Source organism: Alosa pseudoharengus, unplaced genomic scaffold (assembly GCF_046254945.1).
Source record: "Alosa pseudoharengus isolate Yale_2024_CS ecotype anadromous, Long Island Sound unplaced genomic scaffold, YU_APseudo_1.1 YU_APseudo_1.1_scf_5, whole genome shotgun sequence".
In the NCBI taxonomy this organism is placed as follows: domain Eukaryota; kingdom Metazoa; phylum Chordata; class Actinopteri; order Clupeiformes; family Clupeidae; genus Alosa; species Alosa pseudoharengus.
Genome location: NW_027468837.1, coordinates 10,878,845 through 10,905,296, shown reverse-complemented (window position 1 = coordinate 10,905,296; position 26,452 = coordinate 10,878,845). Strand labels below are relative to the sequence as shown.

The window sequence follows — 26,452 nt, the reverse complement described above, 5'->3', positions numbered from 1 at the left end:
CTCTTAATGAGAAGACTCCCAACATGTTCTGTACTTGAATCGTAAATTAAGTCCTTCCTTTTCTGGCAATTGTCCAATGAAACTAAAATGAATGTTTCTTTAAACTTTACTTTCAATGTTTTGAGTAAACGTGCTTGCCAAATAGTCTAAATAGATGTAAATACATACTTTACACTAAGTAGGTTTTTGCTTTTTCTGAACCCACAATTTTAAAGCCTTTATAATTACTGTTGGAAATGTAACCAGTGAATTGTAAAGGTGCAAAATGAGCAGATGACAAATTTGAATGCATTTAACAATACAATCATTGAAAGAATGCTTCTCAAGATATGGTGCATAATATTTTGGTAGCTATAAGCTACATGTTGGAGGGGCTACAGTATTAAGCCAAAGAAGGTAGAAGTTGGTTCTTTGTGCACATCACAAAGCAGGCTGTGTTGTAGCATGAACAATGTACACTAGATCAGATTCAGTGGAAATGATGGATCTGGGTATGCCGTGTGAACATGATTCTGGAGGAGGAAGGTCCCAACTGAAGATCAGCAACGAAGATTTTGGTGAAGGTTGTCACTACTAGTGTGTCAGTGGAGTGTGATCAGGGGGAGGTAGCTGCACTTGCACAATCTGAAATCCGAGAATGTGATCTATGATTTTCCCATAAATGCATATATTAATATGGGTATTACAATTGTAATTTAAGCGTCCATAGTGATGAAAGTCAACCCAAAAAATATGAAATGGCATCTCTTAAGACCTAAATGAGAGAATTGGTTTTGTAGTAGTAACAGTACATTTACCACATGCTCTAACATTTGGGCTCTGCATTTACCAGAGACGTGACGCCCTCTATCGTCCGCGTTTGTCTCTAGAGATGGGATAGTCACTAGTCTTTGTCAAGCACTTCAGTACTTCCGTGCCTCGTCTCTCGACTTGCTTCCTGATTATCTGTAGCTAGGTTGATTCTCAACTAACGTCAGTTAGCCTTCCAAACTTAATGAAATATGGCGAATACAGGGGAAACGTAAACCACTGTGTAAAGTTGAATATCATACCAGCTTATAGCGTTAGCAAGCTAAGTACACCTGCTATTTGTGTTAGCGCAGTCATCTGTTTAGCTAGCTGAGTGGGCTTTCTATTTGGCCCCTAGTTGCTGCTTCAGCGCATTAACGTTAGCTAGCTAACGTTGGCGGGTTTGTTGCCTGAGGAAGGAAATAGTGGAAATCGTTCTCAAATGTCAAAATAAACCATGGAGAATAAAGAGAAGGTACAGCTAAGAAACCATCCACGCAGGTAAGAAACCATTACCGTTAGTTTCCTAGCTGTGTTAGCTAAGATATTAAACTATGAACACTGCGTGCCCACCACCTAACGTAACGTTAAATGTTAACGTTATCGTTAGTTGAACTTTCTAAATCTCTGGGCAGATAACGAGAACTAACCAGTTGCTCAGCATTGCATTCATTTATGTTGAGCTTCTCAAGTACATGAGATGATAGACTGTTTCAGGAATGGTACTTATTTTATTTTGTTATGACATGATGTAACGGTAACTTGAATAAAGTAACAATGGCTGAACTCGAACCTGTCCGTTAACGTTACCAGGCTCACATCTTATGGGAGACCTAAACGCGTCGTTGACAAGTTCATTAGCAGCTACACACTGGTAGCGACTAGATTTAGTTACTTTAACTAATGTTACGAGTTTAAAGTTCAGTAAGTTGTGTGTTGATGGTATGTTAGTTGGCTCATGTTGGCCTCTATTTTTGCTCTGCAGTAACGTGTTTTACCTGACAGTCTGCTTTCCTGATGTTAAACGGATTAAGAAAGAAATTAATAGTCTACATCAAGACAACGTTACTGACACTTGTAACAGGAAAGACTTAGTGCTAGCTGCTACTACTCATGGAGGAGGGAAAGTGTTACTGTGAGATTGAGTCATTCATTGCTTGTAGTCACTCAGGCCTGCAGCTACATGATAAACGAAGTGGCTCAACAAGCTAATGCAATAACCAGGTTGCACTACTACAACATTTGTTTGTGTCTTTCAGATGTTGCCATTTAGTGCTGAATGTTTTACCAGTCGTAGTAGAGGAGTAGGCCTAATAGATACTCTGATAGATCTATTATTTGGTTGATATTATAGGCCCATTGGCCTGTGAAGTCAGTCACTATCATTCAGTAGTCTGAATGATGGTTTGAAAAGGGTAAAGTACAAACGCTTGACTTTGCCTGTTGTCTTGGTGAATCCAGGGTTATCTGTGACTTAAAAAGAGTACGATGGTTAACGTTAGTGTAGGTAAATAGTATCTGAGTGTGTTTTGCAACCAGTCTATTTGTTCCTCATAGCAATAGGGCCGGGCCCTAGGGCCCAAGATCCGCATAGCAATGGGAACGGATAGGCCTAGGCTAGTACACCTTAGGCCAGGGCTATTCAATTACAAATTCATTTGGGCCACATTTTAAAACCACAGACTTGAGCTGGGCCACACATTTTCAGCGACTAGAAAGCAGGAGGTAATTATTCAAACCAACATAAAATCGTGTAATGCCTAGCAAGCAATGTTTATTATTTGATTGACCTTTCAACTTGGCAACAATTAATAATGTCACTTTAACAATAACATAGTTATAACCAACCAATTGAGGTAACCTAGTAGCAATACTTTTTTTACACTTTTAAAATAACAAACCAAAGAAAAAAATTACCTTGGTACATATCAAAGTACATAAAAACAGAGCCTACAAGAGGCCTAACATTTGCTTCCCCTTTGAATACCAATTAACCAACTTTGGTTACTTCAGACACAGATCAGGTGCATTAAAAAACAAAAGATTAAACAGAACCTGAGATATGCTGCTTTTGTTTTTGAAATTATAATCATAGCCTAATTAACATATATTTTTGGTTAGGATACATCTGACCTAGGGACATCTTGTGTAGATAATCAAGAAAGTGCAATTAAGCAATGGCATTTGTTTGCCTCGTGAAATGAACACTGAACACTCTGACCCTGACACATCACAAAGTGCATTTAACTAGCCTTAATAATAATACAAAATAATAATACTCAAAGCAAGTAAAAGTTATCTGCTGTGCATGAATGATAAAAAATAAGTATAAGTATATATACTTTTTTGATCCCGTGAGGGAAATTTAGTCTTTGCATTTAACCCAATCGGTGAATTAGTGAACACACAGTGAGGTGAAGCACACTAATCCCGGCGCAGTGAGCTGCCTGCTTCAACGGCGGCGCTCGGGGAGCAGTGAGGGGTTAGTTGCCTTGCTCAAGGGCACTTCGGCCCACTGGTCGGGGCTCGAACCGGCAACCCTCCACTTACAAGTCCAGAGTGCTAACCAGTGGGCCACGGCTGCCCAGGTAAATAAAAAGGTACCTGTCCGTCCACGTTGGGTTGAATCGACAATCGATGGGTTTTCATCTGTAATTTTACGTTTTGGGGTTGAAAGAGACATTTTATTTTAGGCGCAAACTGCAAACACCAACTCAGAACCAGGCTCTGCTCTGAACTATGCACAGCATTATGGGTCGTTGCCAGGTGACGCGCAGAGTCTTGGGGCTTTCCCAAACTAGCTACTTGGCCCTTATTCATTTTCCCTCGTTTTGCCCATAGCCAGACTGCATGAATCCAGTGGAAGTGAGTAGGGCTAGATCGAAGTAACTAGCTTCGGAAAGGGCCCTCGCCTGTCCGTACAGTGCATAGCGAAGCCTATATATCTGATCATGAACGGTGTTTTGCTTTTCTGTCTGGACCATCAGCCGGGCCACTCGGAGGCTGCGTCTGGGCCGCTAATTGAATAGGCCTGCCTTAGGCCATGCCTTTTTGTGATTTGGACCTACCTCCCACCTGTCACCAGATGAAGATGTTCACCCAGTGGTTTTGGTGCTTTACTTAGTCACTGAATGTGTTAATCATCAGTCTTGACTGACTATTGCAAAATATCTTCACAATGCCACTGCCTCTGATATAAATTAGTACTGGTAGGCCTATTGCCTAGACAGAACATATTTTTTATGGAGCAGCTCACAAGAACATTGCAAGTGTTTTAGTACATTCATTGTGAATGGTTTTGTAAACAGTATGCCAACCTATGGTACATGTTATTGACTGTTCGGACATTTCTGGTCTGACTCTCTGAACAAGTTGGAAGTAGGTTAAGAATTGTCTGCATAATGCATACTTTAACGGTCCTTTTTATAGGTCTAGTACATTTAGGATAGCACTGCAAACACATGGTGTAGTTTGTGCTCTGGGGAATTCCTTATAGGAATAGAAATAGAATAGAAAGGAATAGAGGGGATAGAAAAATGTGATGCTATTCATAGTGATAGTGATAAAAACTAAAGTCAGTTCTCCTCAGCTATCAAAAAGCACATGGTAGATTAAAGCAAGAAAATAGGAACTTCACTGGAAAAAAACAACATTCTGTTGTCAATTCATGCATGCAAGTCATCCCCTGTACTTTGTGTGAAGTGTGTACTTTGGTGTGACATGTTATCTCTCTTTTTCCCCCTGAAGGCAACTCAAGAAGTTGAGTGAAGACAGTTTGACAAAGCAGCCAGAGGAAGTATTTGATGTTTTAGAGAAAATTGGCGAAGGGTAAGTGCTGGTGATTTGAATGTCCAACATTTGTATTGTATTACTAGATTTAGGCCTACAGATGGAAAATAAACTATGAGTGGATCTGAGGAAGCCAATGGCGAAACTTGCCATTCATTCCTAATAAACATTTATGTTAGACCAGTGTGCGGTGATATTCTCTACTTTTGAAAATACACTGTGTTGTCAGTGTTTCCCACAGAATTTAATTGTATTTGTGGTGGTAGGTGAAGGGGGGGTTGAAATGTTGAGCAAACATTCTGTGTCGGAGTCAATAAAATAAATAGCCTATAGTTATACTTGCCTTGCACAAGAAGTAGATATTGACAAGTAGCTTTAACATTATAGTGTGCAAACCTCGACAACCCAACAGTATTCTAATGTTAGTGTAGGGACACTGCTTTCTGCTTGAAAATTATTCTTAATTTCTTGTCTTGGTAGTCTGCTTTTGAATACAAAATTTAAGCGAAACCCATCACTACTGAGCATGCCTCCTTACTTCCTCTTACTCAACTTCTCAACAATGTGTGTTTTTGTTTTCTCTACTGATGCATATTTGTTGTTTTTTTCCCGTTCTTGTGTAAATGTCTGAATCAAAGTCTGGTGCAGGCTTACATCATGGCCTGTATGATGCAACTCGTTTTGCTCTGTTGGTTTGATTAAAATTGTGAATATTTTTTTGTTACTCAGTTTCGGAATGAAATGTCACAAATTAAACATCAAGTCCAAAATCAAGTCCTATTTTTCTTAGCACAGGGTACATTAAAGGGAAGTTCAGTTGGGTGTCGCTTACTCCCATGTGAATGGAACTTCCTTCAACTTCAAGGCAACTACTACCCTGTCAAACCAAACATCTAAAATCCTTGTTATGGTCGTCACCATAATTGTTGTTGCTGAATGATCAACACTACTGGTATCCACGCCTCCAATGAGCATGAGCGGCACTCTTAGCTTAGCTAGTTAGATATTTGAAGTTTATTGATTTGTGACAATAAATGTTGTCGTGTGTGTGTGTGTGTGTGTGTGTGTGTGTGTGTGTGTGTGTGTGTGTGTGTGTGTGTGTGTGTGTGTGTGTGTGTGTGTGTGTGTGTGTGTGTGTGTGTGTGTGTGTGTGTGTGTGTGTGTGTGTGTGTGTGTGTGTGGTTTTCCCCCAACAGCTCCTATGGCAGTGTGTTCAAAGCCCATTTTAAGGAAACAGGGGAGATTGTGGCCATCAAGCAGGTGCCGGTGGAGTCGGATCTGCAGGAGATCATCAAGGAGATCTCAATCATGCAACAGTGCAATAGGTGACTGCTCTTAATACCTTATAAAATAAAGTCAAAGTAAAGTTACAGGTATTTAGCAGAGGTTTTTATGGCTGATTGAATGACTGATGATTGACAGGTGTCATTGCTACTACTGCTCCAAACCAATTGACCTCTCCAGAATATATCCCGCCTCCTAACTTCCGTATCCATCCAACTTCCGGGCGTGGATTGTCTATGGGGAAATAACATGGCGTTTTGAAAGATCGTACCTGTCAAACTCTGTAGGTGACAAAGTAGAAAAAGCTGCTGGGCAGATTGGCCTACACACTTCTGCCATCTAGTTTCCACTGGATTTTTTGATTTTCGTCTATAGTATACTACTTAAACGGCACCGACAATCAAAAAATCCAGTGGAAACTATATGGCAGAAGTGTGTAGGCCAATCTGCCCACCAGCTTTTTCAACTTCGCTACCTACAGATGTTTAACCGGTATGATATTTCGAAACGCCATGTTATTTCTCATAGACAATCCACGCCCGGAAGTTGGATGGATACGGAAGTTACGGAGGCGGGACTTATTCTGGAGAGGTCAATTTCTGTTTGCATCTTGATATGAGAAATTGCAACATGTCAATTAGGATTCTTCTGATAATGTCCTTGAACTTCAGATTGACGAGGGTACCTTTCCAGGCGAGTCATAAAGTCTTTCCTTTTTTTTTTTGTTATACAGTCCACATGTTGTGAAGTATTATGGAAGTTATTTCAAGAACACAGATCTGTGGATCGTCATGGAGTACTGTGGTGCCGGCTCTGTCTCTGACATCATCCGGCTACGCAATAAAACGGTGAGACAGAAGTTGACCACTTCCACTGCGCCTCAGAGAACAGAGGTTCCGCCACTCTAGTTCCCCTGAATAAAGCCTCTGAAGGCTCCCAGTCGGTCAAAGACAATAGTTGATTGCTTTAAAGAAGAAGTGGGAGCATTGCAAGTCTTCAACATGACCTCTGTTACAAGAACACCACCCTTACCCACACAGACACTTCATTGTTTGACCCATTATTGTTATGTCAAAGAATTTAACAGATGAAATCTGTTAATGATCTGCGTCTGTTTATGAGACAAGAATTAATGGTATGGTGAGAGCTAACCACTTTTGTGCTCCGCAGTTGACAGAGGATGAGATTGCCGCTATCCTGCAGTTCACTTTAAAAGGTTTGGAGTACCTTCACTTTATGAGGAAGATTCACAGGGACATCAAAGCTGGGAACATCCTGCTCAATGCTGAGGGACAGGCCAAGCTAGCTGACTTTGGTGTGGCTGGACAGCTAACGGTATGAAGGTCCCATAGTGTCCCAAGTGAAATGTGTTGTGTTTATGTTGTGTTTTTTGTAGCTAAATTGTCTAAATCTAATGTCATATGTCCAACAATATTCACATTTTTCTTTGATGGGCAGGACACCATGGCAAAGCGCAACACTGTGATTGGCACGCCATTCTGGATGGCACCAGAGGTGATTCAAGAGATCGGGTACAACTGTGTGGCGGATATCTGGTCTCTGGGCATCACAGCCATAGAGATGGCAGAGGGCAAGCCTCCGTACGCAGACATCCACCCGATGAGGGTTAGCATTCTTTTTTTTGTTGTGATCAACTTTTATTGGTTTTCATAAACCCATATATTCATTGAACATGGCCTAGCTTAATTCTGTAGCTTATAATAGACTATTGTTGTAGTCTGGATTTTGTGATACAATTTTGTTTCAAAAGTCAAAGTGTTTACTTTTGTCATAAAAATATCAGGGTTGGCCAGTCATTGTGATTGAGTTGTTATATACCCTCTAGAGAATTTTGTGGACTTGTATGGTCAGAGAGCCTCTAACATCATGTGACTTCTCTTTTTCCTCAAGGCCATTTTTATGATCCCCACCAATCCTCCCCCCACGTTCAGACACCCTGACCAGTGGTCTGAGCCTTTCAAAGACTTTGTGACGCAGTGCTTGGTGAAGAACCCTGAAAACAGAGCCACGGCCACCCAGCTTCTGCAGGTACCCCACTCACTCACTCACCCCCCCCCTCCCTCCCTCCAACGTGAAGCTTGTTTTTCTAGTGCACACTTTCTAGACAACTTTCATTGTCTTTTACTCACTGTTCATACAATATTGTACATCTCTATCCGGTCTGTTAAGTATTGCCTTCATATTACTGGCTTCTCACTGGAGAGAGCCTAGTGAAAAACAATGCAAATAAACAGCATGCGTTTGGTCTTTTTAATGTTTCCCTGTTGTGTGTTTCCCTGTTGTGTCTAGTTTCCCTGCAGTATTTCAGCTTGTTGTCTTGGCTGTGAGTATTTACGGTGTTCATTTTGTTCTGCTCTGTCCCCAAGCACCCGTTCACTAAGAGCTCCAATCCCAGCAGCATCCTACGAGCCCTGATCACCGACGCAATGGAGATTAAGCTGAAGAAGCAGGAGGAGCAGCAGAGGGAGCAGGACCAGGAGGAGGAGGAGAACTCGGTACGAGCAGCACAGTTGCAGCTACACACACAGTAAAACACAACAAAAACACAAAGTTTGGCAAACGTATACAATTATTAGCGTACTTGCTGAAGTATGCACACTATCGTTCTTCTTAAGTGTACTATCTTTTTATTATTCCCGTCAGCATACTTTTGATTTTCAAAAGTGTTTGCCCATCACAATCAAGCGAAATCGGCGGCGTAGCTGCCAAATAGGAAGTAGGTCATATCACAGCAACCCTTTCACGTATCAAAACCAAACTTGGTACATGGACTCGTGACTCCATTGTGAGGATGCACTAGAAATGTGTTGCCCTTTGATCCCAAAGGAGCGCTGCAATTACTCAAGACCTTTTGGCATGATGTTGTGTTAATGCACGTAACTTTTGACCTGTATGCCTGATTTTCAAAAACACTACTGGACTACTTCAACGCACCTGCTGACTCAATTTACGCCATATTTGATTTTCTGCCATACTGGATTTAAGCGAAAACAAAGCGTTTTGGTGTAAGCGAAAACAAAGCGTTTTGGTGTAAGCGAAAGCGAGGCGTTTAGGTGTTTCACACATGCTTTAATGCATGTAACTTCTGACCCGTATGCCCAATGTCGAAAAATTAGGTACTTTTTAAATCCTTGGATCAAGCAGAGTTCAACGCAACCCTATTTCACTGTCTGTACCTGTTAGTGAACCTGATCTGAGCAAACACACTTTGCAGTTCCTCGGAAATACATTCTAGTTTTAAATAGAGATCTTTAAGTAGAGAGTAGAGAATAAGTAGAGATCCATCACAGCTGTACACAGGTGCTTGCTCTCTCAATATAAGCTTTTGCTTTTAGCATTTATAACTTCTAGGGCTGTCAATCAATAAAAAAATGTAATCGAATTAATTACATACTCTGTGATTAATTAATCTAAATTAATCGCATATATAATTTTTGCTGTGAAAGTATTTTAAATATTTAAATTCAAATGAATCATTGAATAATCAGCATTAGTGCATTAGTGACATTAAAGTTCAAAAACTCTTTTATTATTATTTTCACTGTACAAATAATAGCCATAATAATCTATGATATGACCTAATATGCTGAGGAAATAAATTCAAAAGTGCTTCGGGAAGAAGCTTTTTTTTACATACAAGGCATTTCAGGCCACAGATATAACCTAGGGGACACAATGAAAATAAATTAACACTCCCCTCAATGTCAACACTATTTCTTTGCATTGATGTGTGACTTTATAGTTGACGAACTCAACACCCCCACCCCCATCACTTGGTTGAGTGATGGAGGCCAATTTGATTATTGATGTATTTGTAGAAAACCATAAATGCGGTTATAGGCTACCAAGAAAATTGATAACAGCACTAATTGCATCTTTCGACTGTCATCTCATTTGCTTATGACCATAACCTAGGCTACTAACAGGAGCTAAGTGAGTTAGCCACAACACGTTCGCTACGTGATGGTTTTCTAATGGAAAATATATAGGCTACCTGAAAGATAACCTGTCTATGATGCATCCTAAACACCGGGCTGGGACATTTCTGCTCAAAGTCTCAAAAAGCATCTGAGTCAACATTCATTCCCAAACACCCATATAGGCTACTTCAATCCTCTATTTTCAAAGGTGATTCAAGTAAGGAAGAGCATGGCTCAAAGTAAAGTAACTAGGACTGAAACTACATAAATTCGTCAAAGTGAATAATTTGTGTCAACTCGCCGCAATGTAGATTTATTAACGCACCCGTGATGATCTACATCTCCATTTAAACCAAATGTTTTAGAGCGCACGTTGAGTCGAAGTGCGTGTTTAGGGTGTGAGGGGGGTGTTGATGTGCTTTGATTCCAGCTTAGTAGTTGTAGTCTATGCGATTAAAAAACACGTGTGTGTGAAGTATCCAATCAATGATAACGCTTTCATTATGGCTGCTTTAGCCACAGACCTTGAGCTACTGTACAGTGGGTTGGGTTCCATTTAGAAGTGTCGCTTTCCGTGATTCACACAGCTGCGTGAAATGTATTACTACTGGTATGCAAAACTATTAACTTTTCGCCAAGAGGTGGCAGCTTAAGTCCGCTTGATACTGTAAGCCATTGGTTCCCAAAGGAGATTTTATTTGGGTCGCCAGCATAGCCTAGTGACAATTTATGTTGTGTAATAGGCCTAGCATAGGGCCTACCTTATATAGCTTATAGTTTGTTAACAGTCACGGTTTTGTCATAACTCCCTCTATGCATTTTTGCATTTAGAATAGCTCTGAAACCGGGGGCGAACACGTCGCAGGGGGGGCGCCAGTGTGTGGATATCTCAATGGCAAAATTAGAAACAATATTTCTATCGGGCGCCTACCATGGACTAGGCTGGGTGAACTCGGCCTGTTCTGCCGGCGATTCCTTTTCGATTTCTTAAAAGATTGAGCTTGGTCTGGCGAAAGCATGGACATGTCAGTTATTTGCACCACTGGGTAAAACGGCATTTTGCACTTATGCATATGTAGAAGAAGAAACATTCACAAAAATCCATGACATGACCTCTCTTCTTGATAGCTGTTGAAAACTGCATGGAACTGACAGGGATTGTTTTGTTTAATAATAAATAAATAAATACATTATGCTGCTACCTTCTGCTTTTCCCAAATACAATGTAGCCTACAGGTGTACCTTTCATCAGTCCAGTTACAATGGATGGACTGTGATGAACTGCCCTACTTGTGATTGTTTAGAGATTTTAAAGGTTTTATAATAATGCTACAAATGTTTTGGCAAGTGCTACAAATCCATTCACCTTTGCAGCGCCAGTAGGCTACTTTGTGTGCGGCCTGCAAACACACATTCCAAACAAGCATGTACACAAAAGTTTCAAGAGTGGGGGATGGAGTAGAAGATGGAGACAAATTCATTAATATGATTTATTTTCGCGGAATGGATGTACCCTCCCACTTCGACTGTCTCTCGTTGTGGCCTGCACAGTTGGCTAGAAGCATAGCTAATGAGTATTGACCCAAATGATATTGATGTTAATCGGATTACTAATCAGACCCAAAGGCCAATGCTTGAGTGGTCCAATTAAATGGCTATGTGACTTCAGCCTCTCACAACTTCTCCAAGGAATCGAAAATGCTTTGTCACTAGACACTGCACACTAATGAGAACTATAAACCACAGCTGACAAGCCCTCTTTTGAATGGCTTCTTAACAGCCTCTGGTAGACAGACCATGATCTATTATCCAATGTACCATTGTTATAGAATATAATAAAAACTTAAGTGTGTAGCCGTAGTTATGATTAGTAGGGGTGTCACGATTCTCCAAATCCTCGATTCGATGTAATTTTCGATTTTAAAGTCACGATTCGATTCGATTTTCGATCTTTTTTTAATATTACTATTAATGCATTCCTTATATGTTATATGTTTACTCTTTTTGGCCTTTTCCTTTTCTGTTTCGGGGGGCTTTTATTTTGAAACCACTTTTTATTTTGAAACCATTCCAACCGTGAGGTTGTAATGTAAACAGAACTAACATTAGGCTAAAACAGAGACGTGATTATAGTTCACAAATAGTTCTCAGTTCTGGAATAGTTCCTTATTCTTTTAAACAGGCTAGGGTTACACCTCTACTAAAGAAAAGTACACTTAATCCAACTGAGGTGAAGAACTACAGACCTGTCTCCCTTCTTCCTTTCTTGTCAAAGGTTTTGGAGAAAGTGGTCTTCAAGCAAGTTTGTGACTTTCTTCATCAGAATAGTCTACTTGACCCTATGCAGTCTTGTTTCAAGAGTGGTCATTCTACTGAAACTGCTCTTCTGTTTGTGACTGAAGCATTGGGAGTAGTCCTCTGCTCAGTCATCAGTATTAATTCTATTAGATTTATCTGCAGCCTTTGATACTGTTAACCATGACATTCTCCTATCTATACTATCTGAACTGGGAATTTCTGGAAAATCTCTTGACTGGTTTGAATCTTACCTTAAAGGGCGTTCTTTCAACGTGTCTTGGCAGGGACAGGTATCTAAGTCTCATGACCTCACCACAGGTGTGCGTCAGGGATCAGTATTAGGACCCTTGCTTTTCTCTATTTACACCACTTTCTTAGGTGATACCATTCGCTCCCATGGATTTGACTATCACTGTTATGCAGACGGCACTCAACTTTACCTGTCTTTCCCACCTGATGACTCTAGTGTTTCCCACCGGATTTCTGCATGCCTTAAGGATATTTAAGCCTGGATGAAAGATCGGCACCTTCAGCTTAATCTCTCAAAAACAGAGTTTTTGGTGTTTCCAGCTAAAACAGCTATTCCCCAACAGATTAACATCCAGCTTGACTCAACTTCACTGACCCCAACTAGATCGGCACGAAACTTGGGCGTTGTAATTGATGACCGACTTAACTTCTCTGAGCATATAGCTTCTATTGCAAAATCATGTCGGTTTATGCTTTACAACATTAGGAAGATCAGACCTTATCTGACACAAGATTCCACACAACTTCTTGTTCAGACCATGGTCATCTCTAAGCTGGACTATTGTAATTCACTATTAGCTGGCTTACCTGCTTGTGTAACAAGATCATTACAGCTGATTCAGAATGCTGGAGCACGCCTGGTCTTCAATCAGCCAAAGAGGACACATGTAACTCCTCTCCTAGTTACTCTCCATTGGCTCCCTATAGTAGCCAGAATTAAAATTAAATCTCTCACTTTGGCCTATAGGACACTAACTGGATCTGCTCCTAGTTATTTTAATTCAATAATCAAGCCTTACATCCCCAACTGCCCACTGCGGTCTTCTGGTGAGCGTCTGTTGTGTCGACCAGTCATGAAAACTGGGTCTAATTCCAGACTCTTTTCTTCAGTGGTTCCATGTTGGTGGAATGAATTGCCCAGTGCTCTCCGTTCCTGTGGTAGTTTTGGGTCGTTTAAGAGGGGTCTAAAGACATTCCTATTCAACATATACTTAGTTGTTTAAGCGCTTATGTGTTATGGTTTGTATTATGTTGTTTTATTTTAATTGGGCTGTTAATTCATTTGACATTATTGTTTTATTATTGATATTCTCCTTAATGTAGTCTTAGCATGTCATTGTTTTTATATTATTGATTGAATGGACATTATTGTTTTATTTTTGCTTTTCCCCTTTTTTTCCTTTGCTTTTTATTAGGCTATTGATTGAATTGATATTATTGTGTATTATAACTATTCTCCTTATTATATTTGACCTACATTCTAATCTGTTCCCTGTTCAATTTTAAATATTATTATGTTGCTTTGTATTTATGTGTCACTTTGGACAAAGGCGTCTGCTAAATCCATAACCATAACCATAGTGAAATGAAACAACACAGAATGTTAATTTGATTGTTTCAGCACACTCCGAAGAGACCCAAGGTTGGTGTTCATGGTATATGTACTTATCAATGTGCATTTTAAGCCTTAAAGTAACTTTGGACTGTAGATCATCTTTTCACTTGCTAAGTTGAGTAGGCTAAGTTAGTTTTAATTGACGTGAATGAACGAATACTTCCACACCGGTGATTTTTAAAGTAGCAAGAGGGGCTTTGATTTCGGTAGGTTGATGTGTATATTTTAACTGGCTGCAGCCTAAAATTAGAGGAGTGTTGACGCTGCAGTTCAGCATGTGCATGTGTGTTTGTGCGTCTTGGCATACATGCTGGACGTGACATTGGGGGTGTGGCTGCATCGTCGATTCTACTTTTAAGTTCGAAGTTCGAGATTGAGATGTAATTTCGATCGATTTCTATATAAAATCGAAATCGTGACGCCCTTAATGATTAGGACATCAAATGCTCTCTGTCATCAGGGCAAACAGTACACCTTACGTACATTTTCATTTGTGTCGTTGACCATTTTCATGTACCTGTATAATGAAGTAATAGTGGCATATTTTTTGATACTGTGAAATTGAAATGTACTGTTTGCGTGTGCATGTGTACCACACTAGGATGAGGATGACGTGGACCAGGGCACCATGGTCAGGGCAGGCACTTCTGACTTGGGCACCATCCGGGCGGCTGGGTCTCTGGGCAGCTCAGCGGGCACCATGATTGAGCATAGCGGCACCATGGTATCTCAAATGGGCACCATGGTCATCAACTCGGATGATGAAGATGAAGATGCTGGAACAATGAAAAGTAAGTGCAACGTAACTTCCGCTGAAGGTTACCCCTGCACTTGGTGTGGGTTTGACGGTGTTTACGTTTTGGGAAACATTCCCAGTCATTCTGAAGGTTTTTTGTTTGTTGTCATGCAGAAGGCTTTTGGAGTTGTAAGGTTAGTTATTTGTTTTTAATTCTTTCTTGATTGAGTTTCATTTAATTGGCGACTCTTCAGAGAAACAGATTAAAATGCAACATATTTGGTGTGAATTAGTATAATATCTGAAAGTAAATCAAGTTTGCCAAGTATTTTTAGATGACCTGTTTTGTCACATTTATATGAACCTCACTTTTGACATTTTTGGGCAAATGATTTTAAAATTGAGAGCCAGTATGCCCTGGGCCCCCACTGGACCAGGTTGTGCTGTAGCTCACCCATCTCAGTTATAGGAGTGTCCACTTGGTGTCAGTACTGTTTCATTAGATGGACAGATGTTTTGGGGTGAGATCATGTGTGGAGTTTTCTCTCAAAGCTAGTTTATCATACGCCTACTAGTAGATTCAAGCTAGGTTTATGCTTGTAGAATATCATGGGCATCAATATCAACACATTGGATTTTAACATAAATATTTGACAGGCCTTGGTTTTGGGACCCATTCATGATATAGACAAGATTTGAACCAAATCTGAGAGGGTGCAGCAGCAACAGCCTGATTTGACACAGAAAGACTCTACAGTAGCGGGATGATGCCTTTTCATTGCTTTGTGTGCTTATGTGTCTTTCTTGCAGAGTTGTGAGTGCAATCAGTTTTTTTTTTATTGAAAAACTTTTATTGAATACAACTATTAAGATGTAGGACTGTGTTGCGTTAACCTTGTGTAACTATATAAACATTATTTTAGACGATTTTATTGTGTCATATCATATATCGTATATTGCCATTTCTCCTCAACATATTGAGATCAGACCTTTTTTGGCCGTATCATCCAGCCCTACTGCAAATGCTGTTTAAACCATACCTCATTTGACTATTAATCTTGGGTGAGTGACTTCAGCGAATTTTGTTGATAATTCAGTCACATGATTCACCACATGATAATGAGCAGTGATTGATTGACAGATGAAACTACATAGGTCCCATGGGAGGCCAATATGGTTATTACTGCGGTTCTTTGTTTCTCGTGGGTTGAGATGTCTGTTGTAGCCAAATGCAGTTGTAGGCTATATAATATTAAAGCCTAATTTATGCTTCTGCGTAGTGCGTCACCGTGTATGACCGTAAGGACTGTGGTTGGACTGATTGGTCAACTCCCCCTATGTGTGGATAGTCAATGTTCTTCAGCAGCCTAGTGTGGGTAGTAGCAACAGTAGTAGCTAGTTTGCTGACAGAACAGAAGTTTGAAAATCAGACATATATTTTTGTTTGCAATGACTGGGTTATCCAATGGTACAATGTCTGTTTGTCAGTAATGTTTTGAAATCAGCACCTCGCCACTAAGCAGTTCTTTGTGGGCAGTTGAGGGGAGTTCGCTTGCTAACATAACATAAATTGGTTGGCAGACACCTCACAAATAACCTCAGGCGTATTTTATGGTTACAATAACTAGGTTATTGGATTACATTGTGTCTTTCTCGATAACTTTCGATAACAAAATCTAAGCGAGAAAAGAGCAAAAAAAACATATATATTTAACCACGGCAGTGTATGGAGTTTGACAATCTAACTACCATTTCAGTGGTGAGCTACGGGGACACAGGAGACGCAGGACTGAAAACGGAGTAGAGTCAATGGCGTAGCTACTGCATCGAGTTGTCACAAAAACATAAATTGGGCTTTAGAATGTAAATTATAGTGAGACCAAGAAATCGATGTTCATGGGTGATGTTATTCATTTAATTTTGTCTTTGGCTACTACTGTAACATAAACTGTTTTTTTGGTGGTGGTAACGTGCTGGTAGTTCCTCCAGTCTGAGCTCTACCCCTGATACGCCTCCTTAAAGTCTTGTGGTTCGATTGGTGCGGTGAAACAATATGAAATCTGTAGGTAATCAGTGTTTTGCTTGGCCTTTAACTTCAAGTGACCCAGGTTGAAAACGTGAGGCTGGCTCTTGCCTCAACATGGATTTCTAATCAGGGGGACCTTATTTTTCCTAATCACGTCAGCCTAGATGGAGAGGTTTCAGGTGTTCTGTCTCACTGAGCTCGTTTGATAGGGGAAGGTTAGCCATACTGTCCTCTCAGAGCATTAGAAAGGCTGTACGGCAGACAGTGAGTTGCAGTTTTATCTCCAGATTGATTTTTAATTACACTGCTTGCTCTTTCCTGCACTAACAGTGCTCTTAGACAATTCTCAGTAGCTCTTCCATTTTAAAGGTATTCATACAGCAAAATTGCCATCACTCTCTTTTGCCGTAAAGATTTTATTTCCATTTCTAAGATTTATGTAAATTGCATTTGAGTAATCACATACAGACAGACAGTAAAAGTCTGTGTGTTTTGTGGTTATTTTCTGTTGATGTTGATTTACCTAGTATATTTAGAACTTCTTTTTTTCCACACATAGTCCCAGTCATTATAGCCCAACAGGTATTGTTTAAATGCAGAAAACAGATTGATGATGTTGCGGGCTGTCTTTGAAGTCAGTCTTTGTGCTCCTCAGTGTGTTCAGCTCCAGTTGCAGCTCCGACACCTTGGTGTCTGGTAGCCTAAATGAAACCAATCTATCAGCATCGAGGCCAGGCCACAGTTTGCCCTCAGATACCCAACGGTGAGAGAGAATCAGATTTGTATGGATTATCAAATAGCTGTAAAGCTGACATTTCTTAAGAAACCTGCGCTAAACCACATTTCCTTTCTAAAATTACATTTTCCCCCAGTCACTTCCTCTCGGTGACAGGTCCACCCTCAGTATGTATCAGAGTGTGGCCCAGAAGAAGTTATTGATTCGCTCTAATGGCACTTTCAGAATTAAATGGCAGTTGTTTAGAATTGGCAGGTTCCGGAAAGAGACACTCAGGACAAAAATGATTAGTCAGTTGAATTAGCCTCGTCATATCCAGTGCAATGACATCACCAAGGTTTCGACAGCTATCGGAAGCACTGCCCAAAACTGTAAGCGTATACATTAATGTTAAATAAATGGTCTTGAATTATAGTCAGCCTTCTGTGTAGTCTCACCAAGGTTTTCTGTCCACTCTCTTATGCTGGCCACTGCAAAGCAGACACAGAACAGAGATCTGTAGGAACCACCTCTTGTATGTCTCATGTTTGGATACCTGATCTGCACTGTATGTAGCTTTTACATTACTTTCCATACATCATATACCTTTTACATTTTTCATATGCGTTTGTAACATCTGGGTTTCAAAGATGGTGGTGTGCGTTTGGGGGGGTCCTTGGTTTATCTTCAGGTTTAATTTTGTTGGTCTGCTGAAATATTCCACAATTCCTCCAATTGAAGGCTCACCACACAAGGTGTGTTCCCCAGGGTGGTATCCATGGTAGTAGACGAGAGGGAGAGTTGAGCCATTGGGCTCAAAGTAATAAATTTAGCAGCAAGTAGTGGTGGATGCCAAGACACAATGGTGAGTCATAGGGTGACCAGGATTTCAGTGAAGTGAATTGCATGAGGAGACAAGTATGATGTATCACAAATCGAGACATATCTGTGCAGGGGAAACATTTTCTGGGTTTTAGAAGATTTTGAGATTGACACGCCTTGGCGAAAAGGTCAAGAAATAGAGATTTAGCGCAATCACTCCAAGGTTTTGCCATCTTGTGATTTTGTACGTTCAAGGATAGCCTGCATTTGTGGGTTGTTGTTTTTCCATATAAGAATTTACTTCTGCATTATTTGTATTGTTTAAATGATCTGCAAGTCAAAAAGGCTCATTGGACAGTTATTTTGGTCATCCAAATCAGTGCTTCACTATGTTGTTCTGCTTAGGTATAGCTTACTAATAGCCTACTTTATTATTTTTAAACTTATGTTTTTTTGATGTTAAATGACAGCAAAATCTATTTAAACATGCAAGTTCACCTGCTTTGTTCTCAGAGACTTGAGACTCTCAGACTTGAAATTAGGTTGTGATTGAAAAAATGCAAAAAATGGCAAGTGTTTTTTGTCATTTGCATGGTCTTTCAGCGATTTGTAATGATTGTAATCATACTGTGTTGAGGCTGTGCCAGCATTAGATTTGTCTCGGGAGTCTGCTGTTTCCACGTGTAGTTGTATTAATAGTGTCATAACTTAGAATGATGTTTTGTGGTGCCATTGCTAATGCAACCTCTTGTGCCTTGCTTGCTTATGTACTAAATCTGCTCTAAAGGAAGAGGGAAGAGTGGCTAAGACAATAAGGAAGTGTGTGAATAATTGAAGAGCCTGTGAATTAATGATAAGCAGAGGGTCTTAGCTCAGTGGGGGGCCGAAGGGTTATGTGTCTCAGCATGGGGTTCTTCTGCACATATGGAGCCCACATAGGGCTGCACCTTTAAGAGACCCACCAGGCATGTTCGTGTGCTTAAAATTCCTTGACTACATATTTGAAAAAGTATTCCGACTATCCCCCAAGGTTACTCCGATGGAACATTCCCCTAGCCCATTTATTTCAGCAATGGGCCAAAACCATTAGGAAAGCCACATAATCTTATTAGTCAGGCCATGGTCTACCTAATGGAGCACTATAACGACCACAGAAATGAGGTGGTCATATTATACATTCTCTGACTTTTACCTGCAGAATACAGAATACCTGTTTCTCAGATAGTACCTGTGTCGCACCACTCCAGTCATGAAATAATTGTTTAATGCAGCTGTCAAGAACTGTTGGTAAATATACACACACACACAAACACATGGCTATACTTATGGTGGCATCAGACTTGCACATGTTTTAGTGGAGTTGTAGATGTTCCTCAGTAGTGACATCTCTGCCTGCTTGTACTTGTTCCGCAGGGAGAGACGAGACCATGCAGCAGCCTGCCAAACCATCGTTCCTGGAGTACTTTGAGCAGAAGGAGAAGGAGACCCAGAACCATGGAGAGTCCCCAAACGCAGCCAACAATGCAGACAACCGCAAGTTCCCCGCCGAAGTAGACATTGAAGTGGTAAGTTGTGTGTTTACTAAAACAACATGTCCAGTTCTATTAGAGATCAGCCTGAGGCAGATGATTGAGGTCACCGAAACTTCTCTGGAATATGGCTGAAACACAACCCCCTTTTTTTACCCACACCCTTCCAAGCCACATCAAGTCAAGTCAAGTCGGCTTTTATTGTCAATTTCTTTACATGCACTGGTCATACAAAGAATTTAAATTTCGTTTCTTACTTTCCCATGCAGACATAGACATACTTTAAATACAGACATAGACATACTTTAGACATAGCCATAGACAATAAACATTAAATTAAAGTGCGAGACTGAAATATAGAACATATATCAAAAATAGAAATATAGGACATATATCAAAAAAATAGAGGTAGTTGTGTTGTATATTTACATAGTCTTAACAGTTACATGAAGTTTAAACTTGTGCTTGTGTGACCTGTATATTTACATTAATATGCAGTATATCAGGCTTGATGTGAAACAGCAACACGTTAGGCTGCGCAGTCACAGTGCAGTTCCACAGGGCGGTGTTGGGGGGGGGTTAGGGTAGACAGGATCCTAGGTTCCTAGGTTCCTGGCTGGCTGGTGGGTGGGGGGGGCTGTCAGTGATGGGAGAGTGGGTAGAGTGTTCAGCATCCTGATTGCTTGGTGGATGAAGCTACTTGCAAGTCTGGTGGTGCGGGAGCGGAGGCTCCTGTACCTCTTTCCAGAGGGCAGGAGGCTGAACAGTTCGTGTGCAGGGTGGGTTGTGTCCTTGACAATCATTAGTGCTTTGCGGGTGAGGCGGGTGGTGTAAATGTCCTGCAGGGAGGGGAGTGGTGCTCCAATGATCCTCTTAGCTGTGTTAACAATACGCTGGAGGGTCTTCCTGTTCTGATCCGTGCAGCTTCCGCCCCACACTGTGATGCTGCTGGACACGATGCTCTCGATGGTCCCTCTGTAGAATGTAGTCATGACTGGAGGCGTGGCACTTGCCTTCTTCAATTTGCGCAAGAAGTAGAGGCGCTGCTGGGCTTTCTTCGCCAGTGATGTTGTGTTGGTGGTCCAGGAGAGGTCGTCGCTGATGTGCACCCCCAGAAATGTTGTGCTGCTCACTCTCTCCACATGTTCAAATCATACACAGCCACACTGGGCAGATGAGTAAGGCTGTGTCGCATACCGCATACTTCCATCAGTACACTGAACGCTTACTTCCGTAGTACTCGGTGAGCTCGAGAAACGGAGATCTATGTAAAAAATCACCAGATTTCTCCTTTATAATTCAGTCAGAGACCCTGTTGATGCATGTCCACACTAGATGAGTGTGTGTGCACATGTGTGAAGGTGTATGTGTGCTTATGTGAGTGTACAGGTGTGTTTCAGCACCTTTAGTATAGACCCTTTCAAGAGAGTTCCATTATCAGCATCATAGTTGGCCCCACAAGACTTCCTTTTTAACATTCCATATGTTATCTTAATGCAGAGGAAGTAGATTGGGGCCCAAATAGAACGTTCAAGCATTGTTTTTGTTTTAATTGTTGAAAGGGTCTATATGTGAGGCTCCTATCCAGTCCAAACAGCCATGGGAACAAGATGTGAATGGGTTTTCTCGCTCTTAATCTTAGTATTGTCCCAGTATCTGCACTATATACTTAAGCTAAGTATTTGAAGTGTGCAAGTAGGCTGGTTGAGACACAGCATAAGTCAACAAGGAAACCACCTGCAGTGCTGGATCACTGCTATGACGGCACAGGGCTTCTACACACAGTTGAGTTCTGTCAACGCATGCCATTGGGTGTTCCCGACGGTAGCTATGCAAATGACTTAAGCTATAACCGTAATTTGATTGGCTGGTGCAGTCTGTTGTTCGCTTGTTCATAATTTGATTGGCTGGTGCCGTCCGTCGGTGCAGCAACAGCTGAACTTCTCAACGCGAGCGACGGGAGCAACGCAACGCAACAGACCCACAATTCAGTTCGGCAACGGATGACGTAAGCCCAAGTAAAGTGAACGGGATGCGTCTCCAGCACTGCAACGCACACAACTGTGTGTATGAGCCAACACTGTCCTGGAAAGTGATGCAACATGTTTTGAGGACACTTGATTTGTTTTTTTACTCTTCCTTGAAGAGATCATGAACATGCATTTTGTATTAGTCGTAGTCCGTAAGTGTGAGTGGGATGCATCTCTTAAGTTCAATGTAGTCTTCATGAGAGTCTGTGGAGAAAAAAAAAAATGAATTTCATCTTTTGTCACAGTGTGGCAGCCTTGCCATCAGTTTTGAGGAAAAGGCCTTTGATTTTGGACAGGCTCTCAGATTTTAGCATGCCTAAAGAAACTGCTGAACTCCCAAGTCATTCCACATCACCTCTATCGGAGCAGGGTTTATATATTTTGTCACATACTGCACCTTTTTGAAGGTGAATGAGTGATCATGTCTGGCATCCTGAGGACTGCTACTTTGTTCCCTCCAGTGGTCTTGTCAGGCTAGTTTGTTTTCTAGGTTCGCCGCAATGATGATGCACAGTGGCAGAACACTGAAGTTGGCCGCAGTTGCCTCATCAGATGAACGCACAGGCTCTGGGAGTTTCTTTGGTGTTTATTCGGTCTGTCTTTTACGAGGTCAGAAAAGTCCTGCCAAAGTTTCTCTCTCTGTGCTACGTAAACAGCCTTTTGTTTATTTATATATTAATAGCAGTATATACTGTGATTCTTTTAATTCCTGGAATGATATATAATGAATGAAAAAAGCCAGGAGTGAGTCTTCAGAGGTGTGAACATGTTTTGTAATTGAAGTGTCAGTTAGAATCGGTCTGCTTACTTGCTGAAAGAAGATGGTGGTGTCTATTTTTAGGCCTCTTTTCAAGCGGTCGTTTGCTTTTATTTCTGGCCCGCCTTGATGCCCTTTGTGAAGCAATGTCACCAAACTGTATTGACATCTTCTGATGTCTGTCTGAAGGAACTTTTGAGATGCACGGCACGATCGTTGGCCCACAATCCTCTCCTCGTCCACAAATAAAGATGTATTGCTTTGGGGATTTAGAAGCAGTCCAATGCTTAGAACTAAACATTATGTTGACATAGTTTTAGTCATATGTGGTGGGCTTGTGGTTTATTTCTTGTAGCGGTTCTGGTCTTGCAGTGGGTGTGATGAGCTTTGCAATGAGCTTTTGTATTGTCCTGTCATGCAGTTAACTAGTTCAACTAATGGATTAATTTAGTTGTGAAAAATAGCCCAGTAAAGCATAATTCTGTTGCTGCTTATTGTACACAAACAACATTTTCTTTACGATCAGGTTTAGGCTGGTGCTTGGATACAGTCAGTGGAGGTTTTTTTCAGATGTGTCAACAACTGAATATTAGTATAAAGTCTGATCATCTGCAGGTCAGACAGGATGCACGTAAACATTCAGGCATTGCTGACGAGGAGAGAGTCCTTGCAGGATGCTTCATTAGCTCTGAGTGGAAGATGCAGATTCCACCATTTTTGGCTCAGCAGGAGACCCAGGCAGCGTCAGGGGTGGTCGCAGTAACAATACACATGAATAGAGCCGGGGAAAGACATTTTAGACACCTGGACAGAGGCATCAGAGCGACTACTGAAGTCTGGTGTTTGTTGGGCACAAGCACGGAGGGCTGTGCATGACATTGCACATTTTTTTCTAAAACTGTATCTATTCCAGTCAGTGATTCTGTAAAGCAATTTAATCTCATTTGAGACTGATCAGTTTTCTTACAATCTCAGGTCTATTAAATATCATGCGGTCACAGTGAGACCTTTTTTGGTTCTGTTGCTGTTCGAAGGTACAAGGAGTCTACAGTTCTGGCCAAAAGTTTATTGATATTTGAGCTAGGCTAAATCACATTACAGCTCCCTTGATGGGTTAAACTGGTTTATAGCTCAGTGCTAATGAACACAAATTATATTTGTTCACTTACTACACAAAAGTGCCCTTTTTGTGCAATAGGCCGACGTTACATTTAATCCTATAGCAGTGTTAACTACTCTAAGAGTGCATAACTGTATGATTATCTCTATAGGAAATGTGTAGTGGGCAGTGTTTCAAACATTATTGACAGTGCAACAACATCCTTAATGCTTAGAAGATAAGATTGGCTTCAGTCTATTGATCTGATATTTTTGTCTCCTACAATGTTCCTGTAAGATGATACAGGGTTTGTAAGGCCATAATACTCATATTTGTATGTCAGTGTAGTGTCCTCAAATCCCTATATGTAGTAGTGTCCTTCAGCTGAGCCCGGTAAAGCAGAAACCACAGCTATAGGTAAACAGAGAATATGTATAATATCATATCTGTATTCAGTTTGATTCTCAATATCATGTCTGTAGTCTGTATTCAGTTTGATACTCTACAGAAATATGCAAAGCATAAGTTCTCTGTCCAGTGGAGGTCACGGCTGTTTCAGTTCACCCTTGCCAAATGACTGTTCAGTCTTTTTGTTCTCAGCCTGAAGGGTCAAGACACAGCACTTAGCGCAGACAGCACACCAAGGCCACTGTTATTTTCTCCACCCATCGATCAGGGGCAATAAATAGCCTCGAACTGCTGGTTGGAGCCGCAAGGAATCCACTGAGGGAAATGTAATAAAACGCAAGGCCATGACCCAAGTTTACCGAGCTCATCTCTGAGGGTGTGAAATTGCTGTGACATCGGTGATTGGGGGAACAACTGTACCAAGACCTGTGCTCTAATGACTCATGCTTTTTTGGTCCATCAAGTCCACACTGTTTTGTTGTTTTTTCCTTGAATTGTGCTCAAAAACCCATGTTGTCTCATTCATCCACTGCTTTAGATATATCCTTGCTGGTACAGTGTATATAGCTACTGTCTACCATGCCTGCATTTTTGGACTGGGCTCTGATTTGCGTGTGTGTGTCTGTGTGTGTGTGTGTGTGTGTAGATGCGCTCGTGGAGTGTGGAGGAGCTGAGGAGGAGGCTGGCGTCTCTGGATCCTCAGATGGAACAGGAGATCGAGGAGATTCGGCAGCGCTACCAGGCCAAGCGCCAGCCCATCCTGGATGCCATCGAGGCCAAGAAGCGACGGCAGAAGAACTGAGCCGCCACAGCCAGCCACCCCGAGGCTGTGTTTACCTCTGTAGTTCCACCGAAGACATTCCACGCTGCCCGGCATGCAGACTTGCTCCTTAAGTTATTTCAGTGCACTTGAAATTTCATGTTTTTATTTTCTGTAGGTACTGCTAGATAACCGGTGTGGATGGTACTGTCTTATTTTACAAGCAGGAGGGTTGCCTTTTTTGTCTGCCATACACCATCACACCATCTTGAATAATACTTATTGTTACCGTCTTCCTAGTTTTGTCGTAACGACTTGGTACTAACTGATGGTTCTCAGCATCACCTGACTGCAGTCTGCCCGCCATCATAGAGCAGGATCCTTTTTTTTTTTTTCAGTTTCATTTATTTTTGTGTGTGGTATCCTGTGTAGTATCCCGTCAGCCATTCCGCCTCTGTGCATTGTACAAGCAAATTTAGACTGATGGATTGCTCTGTGTTGGCTACACACTGTTATTTCACCCCCAGCTATGATAAAGCTATATCCTTAGTTGTCTTAACAAAACAGACATGTACATTCCTCATTCTGTTTAAAACAGGGCCGACTGAAAATGTTTCATTCATGTGGATTTTCTGGTGAAGTGCAGATGCTTGTGGTCAAGTCTGTGGCCTTAAGTGTAATCACCTGAATCATCTCCTGTGGTATCGCAGGCTTTAAGAGGACCTGTCAACTCGCACAATTTACAGAGCTGTGCCCAAAGCTCAAACGGTTACACAGTTACAGGTTACAAACAAGTTCAAAACACAATCATGCATAGTCATCACAAAGCTATGGTGTGCATGTCTGCTAAGTCAGAACTAGCGAAGATAACAGCCTAAAAAGAGGATTCATTAGTTACAAAGCCAGTGTTTAAAAGTGAGGGAAACAATCTTTGAGTACAAGGGAACAAATCTCAATGTTATATTGATTCTTAGTCTGTGTGAACCAATGAACAATAGTGCACTTTGTTGATTTATTGCACTGTGCATTTAAAAAATATATATATATTGTCTCGTTCAGTAACAGCACAGTTGAAATTTGCTATTTTTCTAATAAGAAAATATTTTGAAAGCCTTAGGGACTTTTTTTATATACTGAAAGTGGTTCTAAAAAAAGGAACACACATCTGGCCTTTTTTGTAAAACAGGATTTGCATGTTTGTGCGCATAGCTTCTCAGGTTGTATTGTCTCAGGTGAATTTATAGATATTTCATAGTTATATGAATACATATGTACTATAAACACAATTCTAGCCACTATATCACAATTCTATTCACTATTATGTCCTGCTGATTCTAAAGGGAAGATGCGTGTATTTATTTTGAATTGCTTTATTATGCATTGTTATATTTACCTATTATGATGTCTAAAAGCATTGGATTTGGTGTCTACTGAATTGTTACATGTTAGGACATGTTAACCTGCCAATGTGTCCCATGTGACTACCATAAGGATCTTTTGGAGCACAATTTGAAACCAGCCTTATTTGTGGTCCATCACATAGTTTGTGTCATTTTAAGATTCTGCTCTGAGAATGGGCTCCTTTCTCCCCTGATACAAGTCCTGGCTGGTCGATTGAAGTAGCTATCACTGGAAAGATTTTCTGCATAATGTGAATGATGTAGCCTACTGTTGTTTGCAACTTTGAGTTTCCTTGGTTTTGCTATTAAGTTCTGACTGGTCCTGCCTTAAATAACAAAAGAAGATCTCTATAGAAACGGTCAGTGTTTTGCATTTAGAGTTTGCCTGTTTTTATGTTTGTTCAATTAAACAGATTCCAGTTTA

At 40.9% G+C, this 26,452-nt stretch overlaps 1 protein-coding gene across 1 annotated transcript; it reads left to right on the top strand.

The window, feature by feature from the left end:
• Positions 1–904: 904 nt before the first annotated feature.
• LOC143104821 (serine/threonine-protein kinase 4-like) lies at positions 905–26,452 on the top strand. Its single transcript, XM_076269152.1, has 11 exons — positions 905–1,290; positions 4,537–4,617; positions 5,775–5,903; positions 6,596–6,710; positions 7,033–7,197; positions 7,321–7,488; positions 7,774–7,911; positions 8,250–8,378; positions 14,348–14,537; positions 19,459–19,610; positions 24,515–26,452. The coding sequence occupies exons 1-11, from the start codon at positions 1,247–1,249 to the stop codon at positions 24,668–24,670; spliced, it is 1,467 nt and encodes a 488-aa protein (XP_076125267.1). The 5' UTR covers positions 905–1,246; the 3' UTR covers positions 24,671–26,452.